Source organism: Fonsecaea erecta (genome assembly GCF_001651985.1).
Source record: "Fonsecaea erecta strain CBS 125763 chromosome Unknown Scaff3, whole genome shotgun sequence".
Lineage (NCBI taxonomy): Eukaryota > Fungi > Ascomycota > Eurotiomycetes > Chaetothyriales > Herpotrichiellaceae > Fonsecaea > Fonsecaea erecta.
In genome coordinates this window covers 1,561,456-1,581,239 of record NW_017387246.1, presented here as the reverse complement: position 1 = coordinate 1,581,239, position 19,784 = coordinate 1,561,456, and the positions used below count along the sequence as shown (strand labels likewise).

Below are 19,784 nucleotides of genomic sequence, written 5' to 3'. Positions count from 1 at the left end.
GAACCTCGTTATTATATATGGATGTATGTCCGAAGAAAATTATTTAAAGTATGCTTACTCGTCTAGAGCCGGGCACGTTCAGGTGCTGTACCGTCGCTCAGGTGGGTTCAGTATTATGTCCATTGTGCACATCCTTTACCCCTGCGTCATTCGGCCGTGATATATCAAGTCCCCTCCGTTTCCTTTGACCCTTTCTCTTCGACAACTCGTCGTCGTCGTCGACCATTCGGGCAGACTCGAGGCGCTTCTCCAGCCGTGTCATCATGCGAAGACCCACGATGAAGAAGCAGGATAGGCGGTGACACTGCTCGCACTCGTCCCGCTCATCCCACTTCCAGCACTGCTGCTGCTACCGCTACCGCTACCGCGAGTCGCATTATTGATCTCTGACCCCCACACGGCCCCTGCCCCCGCTGGCACCGCATACGGCCCCATCCCGGGCCTGGGAAACACCGGGGCGCCGTCGACATGGCTGAACGTGAACTTCTGGGCGCGGATGGTGCGCGCGGTCCAGCCCTCGAGGTAGTTCTGCATGCCGTGGTAGACGATCCAGTGCTCGGCGCCGTCGGGGCTGGTGGTGAAGCTGGCGTGGCCGACGCCGTAGACCTGCTCGTCGGGGTTCTCGTAGAAGACGCAGCCGGCGGTGCGTTTCGTCCAGGCGCCCGGGTCCATCGGATCGGCGTCGTCGCCCCCCGCCAGCGCCAGCTGGCCCAGGCAGTAGTTGCGGTTGTCGCTGCGCGCGGCGCTGTAGATGATGAACTGCTGGCCCGTGGCCGGGTTGGTGAGCTGCTCGGGCCCCTCGTTGGACGACAGCCGGACGTTGACGGTGCGGTTGTACGGTGTCTTCTCCCACGGCTGGTCGGGGCGGGAAATCACCACTCGCGCCGACAGCGGGCTGCTGCTGCTCACCGTCCACGGGTTCGCCAGCCGCGTGATACACAGCATCGACGGCCACGACACGTACGCGCCCTCCCAGCACGAGTACACGTGGTACAGGCCCGACGCGTGGGCAAAGTACGTCCCGTCGATGGCGAACTGGCCGTACGTGTCCAGCTCGGCCTTGAAACTGTATGAGCTCCCCCACGGGTCGGCGCCCGACGACTCTAGCACGAACATCCGGTGGTTCACCGCCGGGCAGCTGAAGTCGCAGTACATGTCCTGCTCCGGGGAGGGGGTGTCTGCGTCCACGTCCGCCGTGAAGATGATGTACCACAGCCCATCCAGGAAGTGTAGCTCCGGCGCCCACAGGTCCTTGCTGTACGAGGTGTTCGCGGGCGGGCTGAAGGCGAGTTTCACGTCGGCGTTGTTCCAGTCCCTGTTAATAAGTGAGCTCGGGCTGCTCTGAGGCGGGGAGCGAGGAACCCTCAAACGTGGTGCCGTCAATTTGTCGTTTTGTGTCTGTGTATCTTTCTTCCCCTGGGGGAGGAGAGATAGAGCATATCATGGTACTTAGACTTACGTGAGGACGCTGCTCCGGAGAATCGTGATATTGTCGTTGGTCGTGTACGTCATGTAGTAATAGTCCTCGTACCGGATGACCCATCTATCAACATGCATGAGCGGTGACTTCGGCCACTTCTTCCTCCGAAGAGGCACTGAGACGGGTTCAACACGCACGGATCTGCTCCCATAGCGTTGAGGATGGGGTTGGTGTATGTGGCGCCATTTGCCGTCGAGGTTGTTGTCGCTTGGCCCAGACACAGGTTGATCAATGGGAAGGGGAATAGACAAACAAAGGCGAGAAATAGAAACTCCATTGCAGCGTAGGGAAGGTTCAGCAAAACGAGAGTACAAGAAACAAACGAGAGTGTGAGGACGGATTCCAAAAATCACCGACTTTCTCGAACAAGGTGCGGCCGTGCCCGCATTGACGTGACATCCAACAACGCGTGGTGGAGTATATTCCCTGGCCTGGCAGCTAGCTGGCTTCGAAGGTGCTGGAGTAAGTGCGGAGTAAGTGATGGAACCAGGCCATGATCTGCAAAAATGCAGGGAGGTGATGACCCTGCTCATACAACTGACCTCACTGTGCATATTGAGTGGTGCCTATATGGTGGGAGCTTGGATATCGATTATACTGCCGAGACCCTCGACATGTGCAGGCATGCATATAGATATAGGACTTTTAGTGCATTACGGGGACACTCTCGGTCCACTCGCCCATCTGCCAGGCTACATAGATCTCTTCACAGAGACGCTCGAAGTTGGTCATTGACCGGTTTGACCTCGACCAACAGCTTGCCTGGATCACATCAGCCAGACTATACACCCCAAACGAAGAGGGAACTCACCTGTATTCACCCCCTTGTATAAGTCCCTCAAAGCGTTCTCCGCTTGATCCAAGCCGCCCTTGACGATAGTCTCCTTCCTCTTGATCTTGCCCTCTGACAGCCACTGGGCCAAGTCTTTCAAGGCCCTGGGATACTCCTTTGCATAGTCGAAAACGATGAATCCTTCCATGCTGCAACATTGATTAGTTCAGAAATTCCAAGTTAGACCGTCGCCATGCCTTACCGGATCCGCATCGAGACGATCATGAGATAGTTCTGAACATCATCTGTTAGTTGGGCATGGCTCTTGGACGACTTGAAGCACCAACCTTTGGGCCCTGGGGTTTAGAGGAGTTGTACTGGCTTATACCTGATTAATTCATCAGTACAGGCCCCTTTGCAGGATGGATGAACCAAATACCTCCACACATGACAAACCGTGCGTGCGGTTTTGCTCTTGAGAGAGCCATGTCGAGTATCTCGCCGCCAACTGAGAACGCAACGTGAGCATATACCAACCCCCTGTCACAAGATCACTCACCATTATCAAAGTAAACATCAATCAAGTCCTGTTCTCGGTCAGACCACGCTGTCTCCTCACACCACATTAGAACATCTGGGAGAAATACCTTGGTGGCAGTCCGGAACTTCTTGAAGAAGTCCTTATCTTTGTAGTTCAAGGCACTATCGAACCCCAACTCCTCCTTCAGCCAGCGGCACTTGTCGTCACTGCCAGCAATGCCCAAGACAGTAGCACCCTTGAGTTTGGCGATTTGGCCGACGACGCTGCCTGTTGCACCTGCAGCTCCGGAGACAACCACAAAGTCTCCGGCTTTGACTTTGCCGACGTCAATGATGCCGAAGTAAGCTGTCAGCCCAGTCATTCCTGCAAGGCCCGGCGGTTAGCGCAATGACATGACAAGACAAAATAGTCTCCTGGAGTGGTCTCATACCCAGGACACTCAACCCGTCAGTCAGTTTCCCACCCTTAGGGACGACTACTCTCTGCAGCTCGCTCCCTTTGCAAATCTTGTATTCCGTCCAACCCGCTGTGGCCGTGGCAAAACTGCCTACCGGGAACTGAGGGTTCTTGCTAGCTTTGATCGTCCCAATGCAGCCGCCTCGCATAACTTCTCCAATCTTGACGGGTGGAATATATGATCTGGTGTCGTTCAGCCAGCCACGCATGGCGGGATCGATACTGAGATAGTTGGTCTCAAAGAGGACCTCTCCATCCTTGAGAGCGTCGGCGGAAGGTGTCGGGTTGTCGGTGATGAGTTTGAATGTCTCCCCGGGCACAATGTCGTCCTTGGGGCGTTTGGCGAGAACCACCGTCTTGTACGTGGGAGCCATCTTCAACTAGCCAGGCTGATTGGTGTGGGAGTAAGCGGAGCTTCTCTCGGCCTTGTGCGGATATCTTGTGGTGGAAATCAGCTTTTGTGGCAATAGGAGAGAGGATGTTCAGGCTGGGGGAATCTGCAGGAATTATTATAATACTGAGCAATTTCTCCTGATGAATTAATTTCTGACAATGGCAACCTGGATCTTGTTTACTCATTTGCCCCATCTTGATGGATGCTTGAATGCGGAAGGAGAAAAATGCCTCGGTACGATCGCGGTGGAGCACAGAGTAGTAGCGGCAGTTTGCTACGGGAGAGCACATTAACCCAATCTTGCAACCTTGAATATCTTCAACTGTACGGAGTGAGTACAATTCCTCTGATCGTGTAGTGGACATAATACTGGTGAGTATCGAAGACCAGCTCTCTCACATCAACCTGTGTCACTGGGTAACGCATGATGCTGGATAAGTACACCCTCTCCAGAGCGCGCCTCTCGCCACATCAACCTTGTCCGCAGAATAGTCGGACACCGACAACCATGGCCGCTGTCGAGAGAACCAGAACTGTCACTCCTGGTTTGTTCGAATGAGTCGAAAGAAAGTTTTCAGTTGCTGACGGCAGGTACTGTTCCATTGCATTCCCACAGACTTGCGTCTGGAACCTATATATATATATTACTCGAGCAGATTGCGCAGTCACATTTTACTCCCCTCCGTCGTTTGGAGGGGGTTTCCGATTGTCGCTTCTTTCCTCTGTCTATATCTCTACATCAACGCTCGACGATTATGATCATCCTTCTACAATCCCGTCCCGCCTAAGACTTGACGGCGTCTTTCAATCCTCGAAAGGGCGCGACCTTTCAGAGAGGGCGTTGCGAAGAAGGAGCCTACCAATGTCGACTACCCACCTCCGTCCACGATATCTACCAAGTTTGGACCAGGTTATCGCATTTGTGAACATCATTCCTCCGTCACGTGGTGGTGTGCACTCGGCAAACTTGCCCGGACTTTTGCATTTTTGAGCTTCACTGCATTGTAAGTAGGCTGTAATAGAGAATACACCCAGAATAGGCGTTAGTGTGTAGTTATCTAATAACGCTAAGAGGGCCAAGAGGTCACGTGATATCACGTGATGCTTGGCTCTACTACACGACTCGTCAGGCGCTAGGAGGTCACGAGAAGTGGAGAAGCGGCCCGGCCGAGGGTGAGTCCCGGCGTGTTCGCTGCGATGAGAGTTTGTACTTTTCCCTTCCTTTCTGTCGGAAGATCTGACTTGGAGCTTGGGTCAGACACAACAATTGTCAGCAGGCTTATCTCAAGTAAACATTTGTAGTTTCGTTGTGATATTCCTTTATTGCTGCTGTATACCGCCTTTGTTGAGACCACAGAGACCATTTGGTTGACTGTCGAGGGGTTGCACATGTACTAATCAATCAATATCTGGAACTGGCAACCCATTCAACAATTTCAGTTTCGTTCCGGCGAGAGCGGTCAAAGCATTTTGGTCCCGCAGTTTCCTCATCTCATCATCTTCCACAAGTACAAAATCATAAGCCAGCAGTTTCGAACCTTCCTTGATTGCGTATTTCTCGGCCTGCTCCTGGGTGACTGTCGTGAGATCAACAACCAGCGACTCCTTGACGCCAAAGACCGCATCGGACGACTCATATGGATCTCCACGAAGATACAGCGCACTATCAGCAGATTAGACAAAGTCCTAGTCGTCGTAGTGCTGGGGGTGCGTTGTTGATAGTACTCACGTGATCAAATGATCATACCCCTTCTTCTCAAACATGAAGTGCATATGACTCGGTCGATACCAGTGCCTTTTCAAGCGGAGTAAGAGTTTTCCCACGGGTCCGTCATGAGGTATTGGGTAGGGCACAGGCACGATTGCCTTGAACCAAACCATACCATCCTTGTCACTCCTCAATACGGCCCTCTGATCAGGGCCTTCGCGGTCTGCGTACTGCACATCATAGAAACCTTTACTGTCTGTTTCCCAAACATCGACCTTCACTCCTTCCAGTGGTCGTCCGGAAGTATCTTTGATGGTGGAGATAACCAGACATGGCTCACCCTCTGGATCGTGCGACACAGTGTCCCCATTCGATTTCAGCTGCGCTTCGTGCGAATGGAAGGGGCCAAGCACGGTACTCTCGGTAGCATGGGGCGGCTTGGGGTGGTTGATGGCGTCAACTAAGAGAGACAAGCCGAGGACGTCGGACAGAAGGATAAATTCCTAAGTTTCTTAGCCCTGGCTCCAAAATCAAAACCTTTTAACTACGGTCGACTATGTAAAGTACTTACCTGCCGGACGTCGGTACAAATCTGGCCTGTTTGAGTGAGAAAGCGGATGGCCGCATCCCATTCCTCGGTGCTGAGTCTTGTCTCCCTAGCATAATCGTGTAGGTGTTGAACCAGCCTCTCGAAGAGAAATTTCAACCTTGAATCATCGCCCTGTGAATTGATTATCTTCACATTTTCTGTTATGTTTTCCACTGTTAGGTCCTTGAGTACAGGAGTGTTGACTGAATCCGTATTCATGTTGGCTGCAACCTCGGACAATGCATGAATGATCTCAGAGAGACTGAGTTTTGGATGCGAGAATCGGATAGACTTTATTCACCTTGACAAAAGCCGTCGAGCACGAATGATGTATATGCTACGGAATATCGCCGCGACTCATATCCTCAACACTTACGAAGCAAATCTCTGTCCTTATCCGATGCTCGAACTGATGGATGGCCCCAGCGCCGGTATCAAATCCGAGTTTTGGGGGTCATTCCACCTGTCTCTCTGCTGATCCCAGAATCCCGAACACCCTTCTAATTCTGCACCAACCGTGTGGTGACTACAAGTTGATCAATGTGTGATCAGTAAATCCCGCTGACTCGTTCCGTGTCGATTATCATAGGCTCCAGCATCGAGAATGTCAAGAAGCACGATTCCGTAGCCATTCTCTATGTGCTCTCGCTTCTCATTCAGGCAAATGATTGCTGCATGTAGTTGTAGTTGTCATACGGCATATAAATAAGCCTCACTAGCTCTACCGAGGAACCAATGATCAGGGCAGGGTACAGATCCGACGATAATTGATTGGTGTATTTAACTTCACTGCCCTCCTAGCATGTGGAACTAGTCCGGGCGGGTCTGAACGACAGCTCAAATGCCTACGGCAGATCCGGAGACTGGTTCACAGATTCGCATAATCTTTATGCTCACCTCATGAAGGGTAGTTGGAGCATTCATGATTCGACTCTCAATGGAAAGCCACTCCCAGACGGCCCGTATCCGACAAGCAGCGGATGAGGCCAGTCAGATCACAGCAGGGGCCATGAAGGCGCTTCCTGGAGCCGGTGACGGCAGGTGTGCAATTTGGCAGTCACGGCCTCGTTTAGCTGAGTTCCGAGTGAATGTTCACCAGCAGAATACCTTATTGCAGCCACGATTCACGAAATCCCAAAATGATTCGGGCAATACACTACGAACTCGCCATCCCAAAAAGCATACTACTGCATCAGAACATCGATTATCGGAGATTTCTATAGTAGCTAGAGGCGTTTTTCTTAAAGAGGAGACGATCTTACAGAATATTATTCTAATCTCTAGATATTAGAATATACGAATAGATTTAAAACTATCCAAAGTTATAGATATATTCGTACTTATCACACCTAGGAATCAGAATTCGCAGTTTAATACTCTAGTGGTTTGATCAAGATATCCGTCCTGAAATGCTTCAGGTACCTCATAGGCTTCCTACTCATCGTACTACGCCATCAAACCAGCTCTCTTGCGTCGTCGACAAATCCCAGTTTTCAAAAGGATACCTGCGTATCAGTTCCTCAAGGAGCTGGCCACCCTTCAAGGAGCTCTGTTGCAAGCAGCCACGAAAAGCAACCTCAAGCAGGTCACTTTAGAGCTGGGTGGCAAGTCACCAGTGGTCGTGTTCCCAGATGCGCCGATGGAGGAGGCTATCCAAGCGCAAGTCTAGATGGAATGAGAACAGAACGTTCTATCCCGTTTATTTTCTCCTGCGCTGTGGTGTGGCATGGCGTACTGACTGATCTGACGGTCGGATACAGTATTGGAGAAGGTTTTCTTCTCAGTTCTGGGCAGATATGTGCAGGGCTGTTGAACTCCATATCCTGTTATGCCCGGAAAATACGACGATTGACTCGGTTCTAGCTGCATCACGAGTTCTCATCCGCCACTCTATTGCCAAAGAGTTCTGTGCTGCACTGACCAAGGCCTTTGAATCGGCAAGCCACGCTCTTGGAGCCGACCCCCCAGCCCTTCCAACACAGTTATATATGAACGATCATTTACGGCCCCAGACCGCCGTGATCTTGCTTAGGAACTGCTAGTTTAACAAGTATCATCAATTTCCAGCTTTGTGGCTCGAGGCTCCTTGAAATGCAGAACTGCGTGTGTATTGCGGATCTTTCACCCCTGGCGTTTCTTCTCAACAATTTGGCATGCATCCAGCACGGTCGAGGTTTTGAGCGTATTAGCTTCTGGGTGCTTGAACGTGTGAAAGAGACCGTTTCTTAGAGCTCCAGCTGAGATGGTAAGGTTGTTTGAATGTTGTGCCGCAGCCATTAGAGCGATGCCCATAATTGCTGACTAGGAAACTAACCAGCAGGAAGTGTCGATGTCATATCCTCGCAGATTCCAGGTAGACTCCAAGTCCGTTCGGAATCGACTAACTTGAGAGAATTTGACCAGGTCCCATCTTCGCTGCAGATCGTTTCGGATAAGCCATATATCCTCCAAATGACTCATAAAAAACCCGACAGAGTAGACCGGCCAGTTGCCAAGTAAGAGCCTTGCCCAGTCATCATTATCTCGATATCCTCGAAGAATATGGAGGATCGTTTTCATCTGCCAACAAGTCCTTGGTACTGCTTGAGGCGGTCCAGGTGTCCGCGTCTCTCCAGACAACTGATCAAGTAACAAAGACGAGGTAAGGATGTACAGATACCCGGCGTCTCTGTACATCTGTGAATTGAGAATTGGCCGTTCGTTTTCTGATAGATGGTCCAAATCTTGGCCACTATACACTAGGCTTTCCCATTCGTCCAATTCAGCTCTGATTTGGTCTAGGGTTCCTTGATCAGGCTGCGATGGGCTCTGATAGAATTTCTTAAGAGATAGAACGATTCTAACCAAAGCTATTGGGACTCCGATGACAGGACTGTTGAAGCCGATAGAACAGCCGAGATACAAGTTTGGTTTGGCCAGTAAGCGTTCCGCTTGTAGCCAAAATTCGGCATCGAAGTGATAATCGAGTTCAAGAGGATCCGACCAGGAGCCCGTGGTGACAAGGAAAGTCTGATAGAAAACGCTCTCAATGGCAAGTCGATCGAACGGGCGACTAATGTTGCCAGAACTGCTAAGCAGACGTAGTTTGAGGATGCGTGTGGCTGCATTGACATGTAAGGGTATGTCAGTGTAAGTGCCTCGACCCATGCACTACACGGTGGAGGAAAGTCAGTAAGTCGCTAGCTATTGCTATTTCAATAGATGCAATGTTTCGGATAAAGATTACATGACTTACCCCATGAATGTAAAGTAGAATTACTGACGTCAAGAAAGCGTCATCATTCTTCAACTGAGCCCCCTCTCTTAATGCCTCTGAAAGTCCTTCGACGGAATTTGAGTAGTAGACCAATGCAAGGTCCTGCATCCACGGAGCAGCATCCACGAAATGGAGGTGGGACGCGCTACACGCAAGAAGCGAGTACTGGAGGGCTTTATACTGTACCATAAGCTTTTTTATATCAGTCATCCAACTCCAGTAGAACTCAGGATTAGAATTGGGTAATATGAGAAATGGGTAGTAGTTCTGCACAAAATGCCGAGAAATGACGGATTCTAGATCATGGGCGAGTGTTCGGTGAGCAGTAGATTCGGATAGCAGCCAGCGACTTGAGTCCAGTGAGGAGACCTCTGGTGCACTTTCCACCCTCACGGCAAGGCCGTCGCCGTCGCCGTTTGGTGATGAGCGCTTTGGGGGTGTAGGGGACACGGATTTCTGAACTCGATGAGATCCATAACGTCTGTCGGCTAGTTCATCTGCGGTCGGCCACCGACAGCGGCGGAGTGATGAAGTACAACTCCGGCAAGACGGGCGTGCCTCGTCACATTTCTTTCGTCTGGCCCGACCTGGTATGGAAATTAGTTTGCAGGTAGTGGGATGCCGGGCGAGAGGAATCCCACATGAGATGCATCCTGTCTTTGACCTCAACATGGTGCTTCCACCAGCTCTACTCATTCGGTGTTCGAAGAGATCGGCAAAATGAACTTCAGCTCGGCCGGTCCGAAATGTTTGGCTTGGCATGGATGGAGAGACAAAAGAGAGGGAGCGGTGGAGTTGGAGCGAAGATGTGGAAGCGAGTTACTCCGTACTTGAGCTCAGGCTGGGGTGGTTTGAACCATTTCTAAGCAGGATTAGTCTAGGTTTCTAGTGGTGATAGACTGATAGTTATCTACTCGATCCGGGGGATCTTCCCCGACGTTCCGGTTCTCGGACACGATCCGACAAGTCTAAGTAGCCTGCCAGGCCGACGCGCCGATCGACCTGGTCATGGAAATGATGCTCCGATACACACTTCACAACGAAATACAGCTCGTCAACCAAGGCGACAAATCGCCAGTGACTTTCGAGGAGGGAATACGTTTTGAAGTCGCGAGGAGAGGCGTTGAGACTATGGGAATGTGGAATATAAGTGTACAGGCTGGCCATTATGACCGTGTGTATCTGGGTCTGAAGCGAAACCTGATCAAAACGATGGGAGTGGTCAATGGGTGAATTTGGTGGAGGTCAGTGGCTGGCGATGACCACTAAATGTCCTTGAAGTGCAAAGCGAAGTGAAAGTAAAGAAACCCCGGGTGGAGAACGAGATAAAAGTGTATAGTCATGGGCCCCCATATTCAAGACCTTCCACAAGCAGAATTGAGCAACCACCCGCATCTGTTGTGGCCTTTTCTCCCGACAGTCCTCCAGAATGGGGTTCTATAATGGAGGCGAATTCCGACGCTGCGTCCCGGAATGGGACCGTGAGCTGACTTTCAGCTTTACCCAAACGTGCCGCCCCAGCTGGGAATAGGGCTCGGGCACGACGGATAACGGGGATTCGCTGACCAAGAAGCATCTTGAAATCGATCTATATGCAGAGGGTCGCCCTGCGACAGCGAACTATAAGCTACTCGGATCAGCTATCGTCCCAAGACCTATAGGCTTTTTGAGCACCAGGTCGAAGGATAGTAGCTCGACGAACCTTAGCCCTTTTAGCTATACGTAGCTCATTAATCACGATCCGTCCCTTTCACGATGGACGATATAGATAACCCTAAGGATACATTACGCAACCTTATCCAATCCGGCGAGTGTATTATTAACGTCGTCTCCGAACACTTGGTGGAGGCAGCTAACACCTCGAGCACCGCTGCACCGTACGGGATCTCCGAGTGGGTCCTAACGGGCCTAACGCCTACACTTATATCAGCGTCTCCGCCTCTCGCGTTGAAGAGGCTATCTTTAGTGTTGATGGTAAATTACTGGAAACTAATGAGTACGAATTTCGGGTGACTAAAGGCAAGAAAACTAATGTCTTAGCCATTATCGGGGGTGCATTTCTGGGTCCGTGAGGAAGCCGTCGAGGACGTAGGGGGGCTGATCGATTTTTTGTTGTAACATGAAGCTTGTGAAGTTCTAATTACAGAGTGGCACACTGCCAGGGCCCCTTTACCCGCAGCCTTGCCGCTAGACCTAATTAGGCGGGCTGTCATTTCATCATTTAACAACATTTTGCTGTGCTTCGGCCCATCGGCCGAATCGGTCATACGGGTTATGTGAGGACGGTCGCAGGAGTAGAGATTCCACGACCGCCCTGGGCGAAGGAGATTGAACGGGAGGGGGTGAAAGCCATGGCGATGTCGAAAGCTAGCGGGCAGGAGTAACGTACTTGTATTCTATGTAGTATGGCTTTATGTCGGGAGTTTATAAGAGGGCTGCGTGGTCCGCCCTCCTTCGGCGGCTACTGGCAACCCGTGAGACCTAGGAATTGTCGAATCCTATCTGAGGTGCATTTCTAGACAGTAATCGATCCACGTCATCGTCGGTCGCTCCCCCAAGGTCAAAGCATTGCAATCCACTCATGAGATATCCGACATTGACAAATATTTCCCTGCTCGCAGCTCTAGTAACCTATTTTGACACAATCATGCGCCTATAAATTATACCCATGTTAGACAGATGCTTCATTTACTACAGTACTGGCATCACTAAAGTTCTTTTTCTGTTTCTGGCCTAAGCAGCTCGCCACTTTTGACTCTTGAGGCTTAACTAACTCACAACGAGGTGTAGCTCTGTAGTGGAAGGTTCAGGATCGAGCTGAGGCCTGAGAACCATCAAATGAAGAGATGAAATTGAGAACGTAAGTATGGACCAAAAAAGTGAGGACAGACCGTGCTAAGTCTGCCTCGTGACTGAAAAAGGGTGGCGACGATCCTGTGCTTGGCCACCTTCACAAACGAACATGCTGCCGTTAATTTGCTTTGTCTTGAGTTTTCCATTGTACAATCACCATAGCTTCAACTTCATACAACAAACTCGGATCAGCCAATGCTGCCACTCTCAAAAGAGTGCTTGGTGGCTGATGATTGCCTATCTAAAAAAGGATCGTGAGAAACGATGTCGGCAAAGGCACATACGATACCTCACAAAAGACTCGGATAACCCGAAACCCATTTTGCAAAGCCGAACTTACGAATTCCATATAGGCCTCCGCCCTGGATTTATCATGCGGATTCAGATTGACTACGAAATGCGGGACTTTGACGATATCCGCTCGCGTAGCGCCCGCCGCGGCAAGGCATTTTCTGAGATTTTTGCAATGCGAGTTCGACTTGTTCGGCTAAGAATGGTGCAGTGACCTTGTGATTGTGTAGTGAAAGCTACGAATCTGTCGTTTCTTCTCTTCCATCCTCTCAATTCGCCCTACCATCTGCTCCATTTACATTCACTAGCTCATAGTACCTGGCCGCGCTTCGAATTCTGGCTTTCTTGCCGAAAAGGATCATTACGAGGAAGACAGATGAAGCAGCCATACCAATAAAAGCTGCGGAAATGAAGCAATTTTGGTATCCGAGATTCGTCAGCCAGGGGCTAATGCTGAAAGGTGTTAGCATGAGCAGTGTAAACGCTGGATGACTTACCCATAGCTGACGGCGAATGACATGGTATTGCGTACGATGATCACAGTCACAATGGCGTCACCACTAATTTCATGGTAGCTGTCGATCATGTAGTTGACGCTGAGCGAGATGCCAATCGTGTTACACAAGGTCAAAGTGGAAATTCCCACCAACAGACCGAACCAGTGAATGTGATGTGCGGCCCCTACTCCCCACAGAATTAGGGAAGCTGGGATCCCAACGACGCAGATTGAGAACGGCCACAGTCGATGTTCTGCTTCCATGATGCCATTGTTTCGACGAGCCAGCTTGATTGTCAGCCGGTCACTTGCAGGGCCTGAGATAACGCAACCGCCGACTAGACCAATAATGCAAGCCAGATAACTCAGTCCTACCATCGAAGGCGGAAAGTTGTAAGGCGAGCCTCCAAGGATGATCGAAGTTGTTCCATTGAGCACGTTGAACCAGACCAAGTAGGAGCCATAGCTGAAGCCTGCATAGAAGATAACAGGCCAGCCAAGATATCTCAGGCTCCGGATGGCGCGTCGGATCATACTTTGACTGTGATCGGGTTTCCAGAGCGACAATTTTTGAAGCCGAGTCTTGGGGACAGCTTCGATCTCGCCGTTCTCGCCGTTCTCTGTCTGGACAATCTTGCCAAGGTCTTTATTCTCTTGTTCGCTCCCAATCGCTGCTTCAGGCGGCGGTGACGGTGTCAGTACAACGCCAGTAGCTCCCCTGTTGTAGTTTGTCTCCTCCATAAAGAAAAAGAGGAAGACAAAAGCCACAGCAAGGAAGATGGCCGCCCAGTAAAAGACCCATTGCCATCCCTGGCCCTCCGCTATAAATCCGCAGATGACCGGGGCGAAATAGTTACTGCCTCCAAGTGAGAAGGCATAAAGGCCCATGTACTTACCACGTTCATGGGTGAAATACTGAGAAGCGGTCAGCTTTCCGGAGGGGCCTTGAGAATTAGCCATGGAGATCGCACACATACAATATCGGTGACTGAGATTTCAGGAAGTGCTTCGATTGGCGCAATGAAAAACCCCATGAGAATGCATCTTGCGATCCACTCTCCATTGCTCTTAACATAGGCGCTGTTGACAGTCAGGATGTGGCCATGGAGATACTATCGCCCCGCAAGTACGCCATACCTCCAGATACTTGTACCCTAGCGACATGGTCAGCTTTCGAACCTAGTCATGCACGGGCAATGCTCACTATAGCACCCAGAACTGATATGAGGTAGGTTGGGCGTTTGCCATATTTCAGCGCAAAAGGTTGCCAGAAAAGAAGACCCCATCCTGATATCGCTATCATCAGATCTCAAATTACCGGCTCTTGAGGCTATGGCGTACCGAGAAACAAGAACATATACCCAGTGCCCTCAATAAGAGTGGAAACCGAAAGACCGGTATTTGTAGAAATTGGCACCAGGACAGAATAGACAGTGGATATGGCAATACCGGTAAACCAGGTGTACCTTGGTTTAAAATCAGCCGACATTATTGTGAACAGTCTGAAACAACACTCACACACTGTGACAGATCGTGGAAAGCAATTTTCTTCGAGGAGACCAGTTCAGCGGATCATCGGGGTCGCTAGACGGAGCTGGATGCAGAACGATATCACCACTGCCGTCATGTTGAGCATGCATAGTATGGTCCAGGTCGACGAGGTGGATGGTACCGGGAATGGTACCGGGAATGGTATTCCCGAAAGCTGTGGTGACAGTCATGGTGTCACTAGGTAGTGGTTGATTCTGAAGAGTAATAGTCGACAAGCGAAAGGGACAAACCCGGGGACGCGGAGACTTTATGGAGATTCTTATATCCTGCCGATGTGGAACATCTCATATCTTTGAACATGGAGTCAGTTCGCTATCGCTACCTCCTGACCCGTACTTCGAATATCGTCGGTAGGGGCTCCACACATCACAGCAGTCGTTGGGCGGTCTAAGGATTCAGACCACAAGCATTCAGCGACGCGTTTTCGAAGTAAAGAAGGGCCATGCGTGAGAGGTCGAATTTACTGAAACACCATCCGAGGGTGAAGGACCAACATCGAATCGGATGCAGAGCCCCCCATCCCGGATCCGTGTGCTTTCGGACCATGTGGAAAGAACCTTTCATCATCTCGACGAGTCGTGGCTCTTGAACTTTTGTTTGATAGGTAATTTTCCCCTGATGGTCGTGTCACAGCCGGATAACGCACGGCCGAGAGCGCTATGTTCTGAAGAATGATTGGCTCTATAGCGTTCCAGGAACCAATGATAAAGGGCAGCTACAAGGTTTGGGAGTCCATTGTCCGCGATCCGGGGCAGCGAGCCGGGGTCTGAGCTTTATCTGGTGTAGTGAAACATGGAGAGCACCATCGATAGTTCTGAAGTCTGACTAACTGATAAGTCTGCTCGTGGAGCTAAGGCAAGGAATTCACGTAAATTGCGACGCTTGTAAAGTTGCTGCGGAAGTGGTCACTGGTCAATGGTCAGCGAGCTTGACACGGGAGCCAGTGAGGGGAATTTCATGGCCCCGGGCACTTTAGTCCTTGGTACTTACCAGTGTACTGTACATACCTTCAATACCATTTACTAGGGCCAATTCGGCAATTGCCACCAATAGCCAAGCTTAGAGATCCCTGTCATCGCCAAGAAAGTCAAGACGCGCCAATAGCCATTTTGAGCTCTTCGGCTGATTACTCGGGGGCATTGTACGAAACCGTCATGAATACCACTGAACATTGAATCACGTGAAAATTGAAATTTGGGCGACCGGGCTTCAAGCCCTCCTAATACTCCCATTCGGGTTGCGGGCCAGCTTTTCCGGGACCCAGCCCCTGTCAAGGACTAGGCATATTGCTGGCAAAGAAAAAAGGCTGAAAATGCAATGTACTGTAAAATACCCTAAAAGCGAACCTACGCTAGTTGACTCTAATACATACTAGCGCAATCCAACTACTTTTGTGTACGCCTCCGTAAGATAGCTGTACGTATGTACATTTGTACCATCTGCCACCACTTGATAAGGAAAGTCAAGTCTCCACTAAATTGTCAGGGATCGCAAACAATTGCTATTGGCAGTGTGCCCTAAGGTCAAGCAACATCACCTTTCTGACACTTCTTAAGAACGAACCCGCAGGGGAAAGTCAGCAAACAAGCAGTACCCATTGAGCGTACAAGCTCGGTTCGATAGAGAATTGCACCCAATTTGCGCTGTGATATAAAGAGATTGGCTGGTCGGAAAGCTATGTAAGTGTGTCGCTCTCTTCCGCTTTTTGCGTTTGTCTGGCCAAAACCGTGTGAACCTCGGCTCTTTCAACCTCCAGGCTCCCATCCCAGTTGCAATCACAGCATGGCGGTACCTCAGACTGTTACATTCAAAAAGGTTGGACCTCTGTCCATCAAGCTGGATATCTATCTGCCTCGGACGCCAGCGACCAACGTGCCGGTCCTGCTTTGGTACCATGGCGGTGGTCTTCTCCAGGGCTCCCGCATAGATATTGCTCCCCATACGGTGGCCAGCGCCCAGAAATACGGATACGTCGTTATATCTGCCGACTATAGGTTCGCGCCGCAAGTGGCCGTCCAGGAAATCTTTGGAGACACGCTCGACTGTATGAGCTGGATTGTGGACGAATTGCCTAACCACATCGCCGCTTCGGGAGTGACAGTCGACACTTCTCGCATCGCTGTCTCAGGATCTTCAGCCGGTGGATATCTTGCGCTCCTAATAGGATTGTACTCCAAGATTAGGCCCAAAGTCGTCTTACCTATCTACCCGATCACAGACCCTTTGGGCGAGTTCTTCACCACTCCCCAGCCGGTTACGAAGGGGAGTCGTTTGGACGAGGCTGCAATCGTGCCTTTCTTGGACCCTGATGCCGACCCAATATCCGAGAACGACCTTTCCGCAGCAAGGCAAACCATGTATGACTACATGCTAAAGTCAGCAAATCTAGCGTCACTCTGGCGTGTGAAGCATGGAGACAGTACCTACATCATCACCGATCAACTCCGCCAGAGAAACAGTTTCCCTCCGACGTTCGTTGTGCACGGTGAAGCAGACACTTTTGTAGGAGTGGAACAGTCGGACGAGCTGGTGCGAGTCCTAAAGCATATTGGAGCGACGCATGAATATGAGAGACTGCCGGGGACAGAGCACCTATTCGATTATGACGAAGACGTTCAAATGCATTCATACTACGCTTTTCTCAGCAAATATATATAATTCAAGGAGTAAGATAATTCTATATTGTCTCTTGACCTCACAAATTACTCTTATCCTGAGTCTATTCTAATCGGCCTCTAAAGTAAGAACCATAAATCTGTTGAATGTCTGCTGGTGGTAGTCAAGGCAGGTAGAGTGCTAGGATGATCCAGACCATCTAGCTGCTCCCTCTGTCCAAGTCTCTTCTTGTGGTGGTCCGACCTGCACTCGATCTCAAGCTGCCGACACGGGTGGTGTTAGGAAGGGCCTATAGGTGATAGGTAGGACGCGGTAGCAGACACAATTCAACGGTTTTAGGTATTCCTTGACTATAGATCGATACTAGACTCGAAGCAGAGGGGCCGGGGAGGACTCCTATGCGAGAGTCACCGAGAGGAACTGTATCCTGTCACCAATTTTCCGATTCAGACCTTTATCAAGGAGCCACTGCTCGAACAACCGATAGGGGCTCCTTATTTAAATGCCATTGTTTCTACTCATGCTCTACAGTGACGGTTTCCCCCCGGATAGTCCCAACGCTATCTGACCGCGCTATCTGGCCCGCACTCGGGCTCGAATACCTGTCTGTTTGTTAAACCAAAAGTTGTGCGTCTTCCATTCCTTTGCCGGGTCGGCCAGCTCAACGTGAAAGCGCCTCAAGAACTCCGGGATGAGTTTATGCATTTCGGCCAGCGAGATCTCACAAGAGGTTAGCTAAGAATTCCCCACGAAATGGCTTGCGACTTACATTCTTGCCAATACAGGTCCTCGAGCCTCCGCCAAAGTGCAACATATGTCGGTCCATCGCCGCTGCATTACCGTTGATCCACCTGTCTGGATTAAATCTGTGTGCGTCTTGGCCGAAAACCGACTGGTCGTAATGAACCACGGCAGCATTGATCGATACCCGACTGCCTGCAGGGAAATAACGACCAGCAATCGTGGCGCCGCCAGATGGCACGTGGCGTGGCATGCCTAACCCGACGCTAGGATGAAGTCGCATCCCTTCCTTACAGCAGGCTACTAGGTATGGCATCTTGATTGCTTCGGCATACCTGAGGTGTGGCTTCCCTAGTAAGCCGCGAGAGTCGAAGTCATCTATCTCGGCGACGAGCTTGTCCATACACGCTCGGTCCTTCATCAAGTGGTACAAGATGGAACGGATAGCGACTGCGGTGGTGTCACTACCGGCGAAACTGCGGTGCAAGTCAGAGAGATAAAGTCGACTAGGCCAAAAGTCGGATCAGTATACTATACTACTCACATAGCAACACAAGCTTCGTTTTGAATATCGTCAACATCCCACCCAGCCTTATCCTCTTTAACCTTGAAGAACTTATCCAGTAAATCGACTCGCTCGACGGATCCGGATTGCATTTGCTGTTGCCGTACACTCGTCCAGTATCTCCCGGCCGCCCGAATCTCGTCAAAGCCTTTGACGGAATTGCGAATAGTTGGGAATAGCATACCGAGACTGGAGTGAAGGGGCCGTATATACGCGGGCAGAACACAGGAGAGGGCGATTCCTGGCAGTAGAGTATCCAAACTCTCAATGTATCGGCCATAGTCGTGCTCATCACGCAGAAAGCCAAACTGATGCCCAAAGAAGAGCTCGCCAATCACATCGAACGTATACCTGGTATGTCCGTGGTCAGTCTCGAAAAAGGAGAAGGTAAATAGGGGAAGACCAACCACTGAATCCACTCTCCCAAGTCAATCTCCTTCCCTTGACGAGCAACCTGGGCCATCTTATCCAGAAAGACATCAATACAGCCGTCAATATACGGCTCGCTCTCCAGAATCGTCGACATAGAATAGATCGAGTTAACGTACTTACGGCGTTCGGCGTGCATCGTCTCATCTAACTGCGTAAAGTGGTCGCCATGTAGACTAATGTTAGGCGCAAAGGGCGGGTAAAAGTCTGTCTTTGTGAAGCCCGACTTGATACCGTAGATGGTCTTGATAGCCTGGGGATCCGCCACCGAGACCTCGTCAGGTGCAATGCGCACGAGCGGGCCGTACTGTTGATGAAGCCTCCGTTGCACGTGCTCTGCCCGCCCGTTGGCGACCGATGCAGCGATCCAGAGACGCGAGAAGGACGCGGCAAATGGGCCGGGGACGTCGGCCAAGGGGTGCCAGACGCGGCAGTAGATGATCCAGCCGATTTCATACAGCAGGCAGAGGAGGACGAGCCGGACTGGCAGTGCTGTCCAAGACCACAGGGTATCCGAACTGGGCCCAGGGGACAGGATGGAGGCGAGAGCAGCCAGTGCCATTGCGGTGACTCTTCTCTTCCTCCAAAACTATACACCGTATATATCGGACCAGGGATTCAATACAATGCGCTGGCTGGAGTCGTGAATGTATCCAAGAATACTTTTGAATTTCCGAAATCTAACCGTGAGAAACGAGGCCCCCAAGTTCCAACATTCGCTCGACGTGTCTCCGTTACCACTGGGCGTTGTCATCCAAGACAGATTGGCTGCGCAGCATTGTGACGGTTGATTTTGGAGAGGGTTGTCAGGAGGTCAACGAGGACGACTGTTGCATCTGCATCCCAGATGTGGGAAGTTATGGAAATTGAAGATGGAGAGGAGGAATCAAAACCGATTGAGGTCACGGATCTTTTCTCCACCTTGTTATGGTGTACGGCGGCTGTCCATCAAGCTCCAGCAATTTGTCTCGCGTTGCCACAGCCGTGTTCTGGACCGCACACTTATCTGACACTGATCTGCTATTCGTCAGCTAACGAATCATCGG

The 19,784-nt window shown here is 50.8% G+C and overlaps 6 protein-coding genes across 6 annotated transcripts; 1 reads left to right on the top strand and 5 right to left on the bottom strand.

Annotated features, from left to right (window-relative positions):
• Nucleotides 1-261: 261 nt before the first annotated feature.
• AYL99_03817 (hypothetical protein) lies at nt 262-1,757 on the bottom strand (the record flags this gene model as incomplete). Its single annotated transcript, XM_018835331.1, has 3 exons — nt 262-1,315; nt 1,460-1,543; nt 1,618-1,757. 3 exons carry the CDS (start codon nt 1,755-1,757, stop codon nt 262-264), a joined length of 1,278 nt encoding a protein of 425 aa, XP_018694981.1.
• A 429-nt stretch (nt 1,758-2,186) lies between these two features.
• On the bottom strand, nt 2,187-3,623 carry AYL99_03816 (hypothetical protein; the record flags this gene model as incomplete). Its single annotated transcript, XM_018835330.1, has 8 exons — nt 2,187-2,242; nt 2,292-2,461; nt 2,515-2,546; nt 2,600-2,640; nt 2,692-2,760; nt 2,812-2,839; nt 2,900-3,156; nt 3,224-3,623. 8 exons carry the CDS (start codon nt 3,621-3,623, stop codon nt 2,187-2,189), a joined length of 1,053 nt encoding a protein of 350 aa, XP_018694980.1.
• Nucleotides 3,624-5,041: 1,418 nt separating this feature from the next.
• On the bottom strand, nt 5,042-6,159 carry AYL99_03815 (hypothetical protein; the record flags this gene model as incomplete). The annotated part of the gene is made up of 3 exons (XM_018835329.1): nt 5,042-5,306; nt 5,373-5,854; nt 5,923-6,159. 3 exons carry the CDS (start codon nt 6,157-6,159, stop codon nt 5,042-5,044), a joined length of 984 nt encoding a protein of 327 aa, XP_018694979.1.
• A 6,450-nt stretch (nt 6,160-12,609) lies between these two features.
• AYL99_03814 (hypothetical protein) lies at nt 12,610-14,557 on the bottom strand (the record flags this gene model as incomplete). Its single annotated transcript, XM_018835328.1, has 7 exons — nt 12,610-12,793; nt 12,838-13,751; nt 13,814-13,916; nt 13,974-13,990; nt 14,041-14,123; nt 14,178-14,302; nt 14,355-14,557. 7 exons carry the CDS (start codon nt 14,555-14,557, stop codon nt 12,610-12,612), a joined length of 1,629 nt encoding a protein of 542 aa, XP_018694978.1.
• Nucleotides 14,558-16,169: 1,612 nt separating this feature from the next.
• On the top strand, nt 16,170-17,045 carry AYL99_03813 (hypothetical protein; the record flags this gene model as incomplete). The annotated part of the gene is made up of 1 exon (XM_018835327.1): nt 16,170-17,045. One exon carries the CDS (start codon nt 16,170-16,172, stop codon nt 17,043-17,045), a length of 876 nt encoding a protein of 291 aa, XP_018694977.1.
• Nucleotides 17,046-17,576: 531 nt separating this feature from the next.
• On the bottom strand, nt 17,577-19,300 carry AYL99_03812 (hypothetical protein; the record flags this gene model as incomplete). The annotated part of the gene is made up of 4 exons (XM_018835326.1): nt 17,577-17,723; nt 17,773-18,220; nt 18,289-18,660; nt 18,717-19,300. 4 exons carry the CDS (start codon nt 19,298-19,300, stop codon nt 17,577-17,579), a joined length of 1,551 nt encoding a protein of 516 aa, XP_018694976.1.
• Nucleotides 19,301-19,784: the final 484 nt, after the last annotated feature.